This window comes from Leptosomus discolor, chromosome 2 (genome assembly GCF_034619465.1).
Source record: "Leptosomus discolor isolate bLepDis1 chromosome 2, bLepDis1.hap2, whole genome shotgun sequence".
In the NCBI taxonomy this organism is placed as follows: domain Eukaryota; kingdom Metazoa; phylum Chordata; class Aves; order Leptosomiformes; family Leptosomidae; genus Leptosomus; species Leptosomus discolor.
The window spans coordinates 74106935-74115194 of record NC_141392.1 but is presented as its reverse complement, the minus strand read 5'-3'; the positions used below and the strand labels follow the sequence as shown (position 1 = coordinate 74115194).

Below are 8260 nucleotides of genomic sequence, written 5' to 3'. Positions count from 1 at the left end.
GAACACTATCAGGTGAATTAAATGTCTCAGCCTTTTTGTCTGGACATGGGCAGGGTAAAAGGCTCTCATACAGGAAAACAGTGAATAGTATTGTAGCTACTGTGGAAAATTTCACATATGCTTTACTGTGTTGTGTGGGCAAGGCTCCAAAGCAGCATGAAGAAAGGGCACATTGCTCACAGTGCTAGCACATATGATTAAAGATACAGCAAGATAAGTAGCAATCTCTCACAAGAGTTTTAAAAATCACTTATTTAGAAAACCGATGCTTCCAAATCACTGAGCAAGATCAACAGCCCACAGGGAAAAGTTGATCTTATTATAATCTAAACTACTAGCTATTCTGCTACTGTAGCTCAGAATATTCAGATGTTCTAGATACCTTCCAAAATCCATGTCCCCATCAATGTTTAGATGTTGGGTTTAAAGTGGTTGATTTTTTGTTTTTTCTTTCTCTTTCTTTTTTTATTATAAGACACTTTTCGATTGCTTTTATTCTTTTGCTCATGAATCTTTAAGAGCCATACAATGTATAAAGCATGAAAATACTCATTTCCTGAGCTAATTTCTTGTCACTTACTGAATGGAAACATGAGCTATATGTTTATACCAGTAATAACTACACTGTGGTTATTTGTTTGGAGCCAGTGCGTATGTTACCAAGTAAAAGCAGAGATATCACAAGTGTTTGACTCCTCAAAATTCACCAGGTTTCAGTGATGAAATCTTTATAACCCTTCTTCTAATCTTGTCTGTCTGTCGTTTTGGTTTTAGTGGCAGCTCTGCTTTTTTGATGTACCTGGTTAAAGCAAGCTTTTACAGTCATTCTTTAGCCTCATGGGCTACTGCAACTGAATTAGTTATAGCAAAGTGCTGCAACAGAACAGCAATAATGTTCTTTGAGGTGTGCATTACACCGGATTCCCAGATGGATGAGTTTTTTAATAAACTCAGCTTCACAGCATGTATAGAAACTAAGTTAACACGTGCAGTGCTTTCTCACACACATACACATGATCTGTCTGGGCTAAGGGATGACACTGTTGTACATCAAGCAAAGGTGAAAAGCTGTTGCACATATAGGTAATTTTAATCCATTCCATTTTTAAATACCACAATAAATTTAATTTTCACAATAAATTAAATAGCCATATTCAGTTTACAAAATAGAATTACTTAGTGTGAAACCAGTATTTACAAACATTGTACACTATGTACACCATGTTTAGCTTTGTCGACACACAAGCATAGAAGAAAAAATTATTTGACCTTTTTTTGACACATGATTGACATGCTACAAGTGACACTATGGTCCATACAATAAAACAATAGTGCAAACTCACCACAGGAACTCTGAAACAATGTTGTTTGTATGAGATAAGATATTAATTTCAAATAATAAGAAAATAGTACTATCCACTCTCATTGTAAAAATTCAGCACTGTGTTTAAAGTGTCAGTATTCCTTTAGCAATATACATACCAAATATAGCCTGAAGATTATGCTTTCCCACAGCTTCACAGACTTTTGACATGAATTTTTATGGCATAAATTAATGTTCTGCTTAGTTCGATAAGTATGTCACATAAACACTTCACTAAGCGAGAGGAACACTGACCCTTTTAACGCTGTCTGACTTTATTTCCCTAAATACCTCCTTTCCATTTATTATTATATCTTAAAAGATGCAACTATGCTGACAGTAAATTTATGTTAGTTACTACTCTGTAGAAAAAATTGATCCCACTGTATATTTGGTCACACACTGCATATGTACACTTATGCATGAAAAAAAGTTACTTTGATAGCCATGTCTATGAAAAGTGCATATTTTAGCAGAGACATTTATTGCATGTCTCAGATGCAACAGAAAGTGTATATGAAGTTTAGTTTAGGGCCAGCTAAATGTCCTCCCAGTGATCTGGTAAAATTTTTGATTAAAAGGATGAAAGAACTTGCGCAATTTGGTAATGACAGAGGTATCCACCTCTGGATGGATGCGTCCCTTGCTACCCGCCAGGCACTTGTTGAAGACAATGTTAAATCGCAAGCAGTAAAACCCTCTGGTGGCATTGAAGTATAAATTGTACTGACTTATCCTCGGAGGAAGATTTAGGAACTTCTCGACCAGCTGGAGTTCTGGCAGTGGTTCTGTGATGAGCCGGTCTCCGTCCACGATATGAAACTGCTCAATTGGGAAGTATTTTAACCATCTCTCCAGATGTTTTGTGTAGATGCTGGTTCTCACCGCCTTATACTTAGTGTTCACTTCACAGGTATTAGGATCAATAGCCAGCTTCTCAAATTTGTAGTAAGTTTTGTTCTTTCTTTCCTTACCTTCCAGCACCTGAGTATAATCAGAAATAGCTCTTGTGGTAGGTTCCCTGACAATGATCAATAATTTGATAGATGAGTTCATTTTGTAAATCCTTTCAGGTACTTCCTCGGTGATAAAATATGCGGGGCTTTTCTCAATTGTTATTTGATGAGGGTAAGAAAAAGGCATTTTTTTCCGGTACCACTCAATCCCCTTGGCATAGTTCTCATCATTATCAAAGAAGTGAATCTCTTGAGAAGCTTTGACCACTGCAGGGTGAAGGTTCAGCATCTCCAGTAGTGCTCGGGTGCCTCCTTTTCGCACCCCAATGATAATGGCCTTGGGAAGCTGCTGAACCAGATTGTGCAGTCGTATTTGTTCCTTGGTGGCATTGCCCTTTCGGAATTCATGGAGCAGCCCTCGCTTGAACTGCAGAGCTCTCAGCGGGATTTCGTCCTGGCCGCGGGGTCCAAATCGACCGTCGATGGGGCAGAGGGGCTGCAGTCTGCAAGAAAAACAAGAGATATTTATAAAAAGAGGATATCTCTTAAGGCAAGTTTTCTGTATAAGGAAATCCCACTCTTGGAAACATTTTGCAATGTAAAGTGATGTACCCATCTTTCAACTCTATTTTATTCTGCCAGTGATTAAATTGTTTGCAAATTGTTTGACTTTATTCTGGTATTTTGCTGTGGTTTAGCTGAGTCCTAAATCCACCCTTCTTCTCTTTGCAAACATAGGCACTATGATAACTGTTCTCAGGGCTTCTTGAATCTTGTCTCACCTCCCACATTCCTCATTAGTTTGTGATTGCTTTGGCAGTTTTTAAAGCATTCTCAGATTGATTTTATTAGGTAATTTTGATCTGAAAATCCAGTTCATTTAAGTTGTCTCTTTCCAACACTTTTCCTATTCTAGCCTTAATTCTTTCCTGTGCTTCCCATTACGTTGACTTTATTAGGTACTGATCCAGAGTCGACCTTTTTAGTGTAGAGGAGCAAAAGGGATGAAAACCAGCTTTCTAGGCATCACCTTTCAGTATTTTCCCTCTTCCTTAGAAGACACACAGTGTTTTCCCTGCAAATCAGAATCAGAAAGATCAAGGTTCTGAATCAGATGTGATTAGCAAGGCACCGAAAGAAAGTCCAGAAAATTTTTATAAAATGCATTTATTGCATCATTACATCAATGATTTTCTTATCACTTATGTATCCTCCCACTGAACCTCATTTTGTGCCTTACTGTTTCTTCTTTTGCCCTTACATTTTTGTGCCATTCTTTTATATTCACCTGAAATTATTTCACCTATTTTCCACTTTTCTAATGCTTCCTGCTTGTATTTGATGTCACTGAATGCAAGAAATTATTCAGTAAGAAAAATGTTTAAATTTTGCTACTACAGAACCTTGAATAAGCCCTCGCTTCCACTCCCAAAACAGCACTTTGGTCATTATGCAGGCCAATATTGCACTGAAGATGAAATTGGTGTGTAGAGAGAGTGTCCAAAGTCCTACAGAAAAATATCATTAATAGTTTTGTGGAGCCATACTTTCCAAAATTAAGGATATGTAAGAACAAAGGTTGCCTAGGCAATTCTAATATGAGCTTGCTGTGCATATGTATTATGATACGGTTCTTAAATTACATGGCCACATGCTATTATTTTTCACAGGACCCCTGCCTCAGCCAGTATACCAGATGGGCAATGCTCATTAATAGCTGTTTAGGTATTCAGTATTTATTCTGGTTTCTCAGCATGTGCCCCCTCACTCATTTGCTCTATATTATTCAAACTCTGCTTTCGGGACAGGATTATTTATTTCTTTATGGCTTTTCCATCCATCACTGCTTGTTGGGGTCTCTCATTTGACACTGGTGCTAGGACAATGGATGTTTGGGACAAAGTAAGTTTGATCCCACTGGATGACCTGCTAGCTGTTTCCTTAATTATCCAGATGCTGAGAGATATAGCCTGTCCAGACAGCTGCAGAAACAACCCAGATGACATTGCTGGGTTCACATGAGCTCTAGCTAAGTCCTGCAGCGTACTTAGAAGGTGTGGTGAGAAGAGAGTTCCTGCTGTTATTTCTTTTCTCAAGTTTCTAGTCTGTCCTTTTCCTTTGGTTTCTGCCATCTACTGAATAAAAGCCTGACTTGGTGGCAAAGACCGAATCATTGAAATGACAATGCAAACCTGCGAATAATAAAACCCCAAACAAACAACAAAAAAAAACCCCAAAACCAAGCAGAAAACAATGTCTTGACTTAACAGTGGTACAATTTGGTCACACTGTGGTGTGGCTGGTAATACAGTCTTTCTGCAGCAGCGAGGTAGCAGTTAAAAGCATAAGAAACAGAAGCTGAAATTGCTGCCTCTGTTCTTCTCTTCGCTCTCCTTCTGTGTATTTGTTATTTGTTTTCAAGCAAAGAGAATTCCACAACAGCAGCCAGACCCATCTCAACTAATTTTATCTCTTTTGCTCAAAAAGACAGTTAGCACTGCCTTCAGTGTAACACAACAGCTTGTCAAACAGGGTGGTTTCCTTTAAAAGTAAATAAATACTCATGATATCCTCTAGCCTAAGGGAAAAGATTAGACGTTGTTAAAAGTCCTTCCTCAACACTTAAAATTTCAGATTTTTTACTCTTTCTCCTTGCTTCTCCTCTCTAAACAATAACAAATATCCTTTAAAAGATCTTGGCAGTGATGTTATTTAGCAGGCTGTCAGCTCTTGGTAGCTGAATCCCCAGAAGTAACTATTTACTGTTACATTGAAATATATTAATATTTTTTATTTTTGGAGTAATTTTTTCCATTAAAATAAAAGTCCTTTGCAAAGAGAGAGTATATGATATTTGTTGTATCACTGAAGTTGCTCTCCCAAAACAGGCTGCTACAGTAAAACTCCACAAATATTCTTCTTGAGAAAACCCACCATAAAACAATTAATCTCAGGGAACCATGTATTTGACGAATTTCAAAACAGGTAAAATAAGGCTGGGCAATCTTGATGACAAGTAGCAGTGCTGTCTCTCCTGATCCAAAATACTTGCTAATTTTCTTCCAATGGAGGTGTCACAGTGGCAAAAGATTATAAACATGGTTCCAGCAGGAACAGTTCAGAGCGTGGAAATTGGGTATGGAGGCTCCCTGTACTGCCAATGAGGGAGTCAGGCAACTCAAAGACTGATCCAGATCTTCTTAAAATGGCCAGGCACCCAATCTGTTTGAGCTTCCACATGTGAAAAAGCTTCATGCGCTCAGGATCTGAAGGAGGGTGGCCTCCCCTGAGGTAAGTGCTCAGCTTATCAGACTTTATGACTCAATGAATCAGATAAGCTAGTGGTAATTTCCCTTCGGGCCTAAGAAAACTCAAAACATTCCTGTTGAAGAGCCTAATCTGAGGCTATTAAATGTAGGCCAACACCAGCTCTCTTGTTCAAATTAGATCAGCATAAATGAATCTGGATTTCTTCCTGAACAATTAGTTATTCCAAAGTCCATTGAAGCCACTCAGTGTCCTTTTAGTGACAGATTCAACAAGTTTGGATTGTGCCCTAGTGCTGAGGCAGAAGAACATTTCCAGTTAATTCATCTGTGTCTCATCCTTTCTAGCACTTCTTTCTCTCTCTTTTTCATAACAAGTCCAAATAAAGGACTGCTTTTTAGGCAGTGTGGTATTTTCCACTCTGGGTAATGCAGGAGAATGAAACTGAATTTTACTGCCATTGGCAACGTTACATATGAAACCGGTGGAATTCACTGCCGCAGGAGGTCAGCGAGTCAAATACAGTGGCGAGATAATATTATAGCCATCAGTAAATTCTGTAGATGTGCAAGCATAGATAATAACATAAGGTTAATTAGATTTTATGCCTCTGAGCATAAAATACAGTTTTGCAGGGACCGCTAAGGATTTCTGCCTCCATTTACAGAATCACATTATTCTCAGTGAAGTTTTCACCTCTGAAGCATCAGAGATGCTTTGACCATTGATATAAATTCTGGGGCTTAATTTGCAATGCATTTGGTCCTAGCTGAGTACACGGTCTCTATCTTCTTCTGGAATGGATTTAAGGAGCTGAAGAAGGCACCCAGTGACCTCAGATGGAGCTCAACATTACCTAGCAATGGACACTAGGTAGCTCTGTTTTCAATTCACTTTCCATGAACTGCATATTCACACAGCATTGCCTCACAATTTTGAACTCAATTAATATTTTTCACCATTTAAAAGGACATTAATAGAGCATGAGAACTGGCAAGCTGTCTAGCAGCTTACGGAAATCTTGAAGTCTTGTTTCATTCATTCATTTGAAACAGCTTTTTTTTTTTTTTTTTTTTTTTTTTTTTTTTTAGTTCCATCTTTGAGTAGAACCTACCAGAGCAATGCCAGGCCATTTCGAGAGGGACAGAAACAGCAGTGTCAGTGAAGGTAGCAATACTGTTGCACTGTCAATAACCAGTCAGAACACAGCCTGGTCAGAAGTGCCAAATACTCTCTGATTTCCTCTGCTGGATTTTCTACTGCTCTCCAGGAAATCACTTGCAGAGAAAACCCACTTATTTAGCATATTCAGCTCCAGAAAATACTGGCTAATTAACATAGTTAAAATTCTCAAACCCTGAAGCAATCTTTCAAGTGAAATAGTATTCAAAACTTGACGAGCTACTCTGCAGGCTCATACTTAATTTTAACTACCACTGTAGCACATTAATTGCTTGCTCATAAATTTAGAAAAGACGATATATAAATACATCATAACTGTTTTGCTGAAACTAGAGGTCAACACACAGATGCACACAGACAAAAATGAGCTACTGTAATGACATTTTTACTGGATGCTGTTTTATTTCTTCTCTGAAAACAAGTGTCAATGTGCTTAGAATACAAATGGACAGGGAGAAATACTTTGACAGGGATGACCCACGACTCTGTTTTCCTACTCTCTTCTCCAAGGGGAAGGAAAGAATGATGAAAACCACTACTGGAATAGACTTCAGTCTTTCTGGTTTTCTATACACGAGTAGATACTAACAAAAAAAAAAAATCAGCAAAATAAAGCAAAAGCTCAGACAATCTTAGCCCATTTATAATTATGAGAGCAGCTACATAATGACTTACCTATCCAAGCTCCCAACTCTGGCAACTAGATATAGGAGACTTCCAATAGCAAGGCTGCCTAGCACAAAGAGCTTCTGTCTCAGCAACGCCTGCTGTTTGAATAGCATGGCCCTCCATCAATCTTCAGGACTTCTTCAGTCTGCAAAGGCAAGAACACATAAAACACTCGTCAGAAAGCAATATGCAGGGTAATGTTTAATCAGTTGTTGCAAGTGATTAAGCCCCACTTGCAACATCTTTTCAAACTGCAAAACAAGTAGTTAAAACCTTTTCGTTTGCTACCGTTTTTCAGTCCCACATGGTATCACAAGGCAATGTATCTGGGATAGTGTGATAATTCTGGAAGTGACAGTTCAGATAGGTATACCCACCATTAGTAGGTCTGCCTAGTGGCCACACTGTGGGTCCTAACTGTGTAGAGGCTTGTATTATAATAAGATCTCTTGTTAGGTAAATATGTTTAGACTTTAAGCCCTTCAGAATCAGCCTGGGCTAGATTTCAACAGAGATTTAAATGCTCTGCTGCCAAGTGAGGCAGCACTAATCAGGAGTTAGGCTTGCAGGTCCTGTGCAAACAGTGTATGGGGGCACGTTTACTGTGTCTCTGTTATTATTAAAGTGTTAGCTGGACAGAAATCTAAAACTGTATTGATCTGTACCACCAAGCCCATGATGAAAGACCAGAGAAGCATGTAGCTGGGGTGGGCACAATGATGATTTTTCAACACCAGCATATCCTATCAATTCTCCCTGTCACCTTGTGCTGTTCTGTGGAGAACTTCTTAAGTACCTCATCTGCCTGATACCAACGTTGGCT

General features: G+C 38.6%; 1 protein-coding gene across 1 annotated transcript; it reads right to left on the bottom strand.

Moving 5' to 3' along the window:
* Nucleotides 1-1891: 1891 nt before the first annotated feature.
* On the bottom strand, nt 1892-7550 carry HS3ST5 (heparan sulfate-glucosamine 3-sulfotransferase 5). The gene is made up of 2 exons (XM_009947785.2): nt 7444-7550; nt 1892-2822 (listed from the first exon to the last, which is right to left on the bottom strand). The coding sequence occupies exons 1-2, from the start codon at nt 7548-7550 to the stop codon at nt 1892-1894; spliced, it is 1038 nt and encodes a 345-aa protein (XP_009946087.2).
* Between the last annotated feature and the right edge of the window lie 710 nt (nt 7551-8260).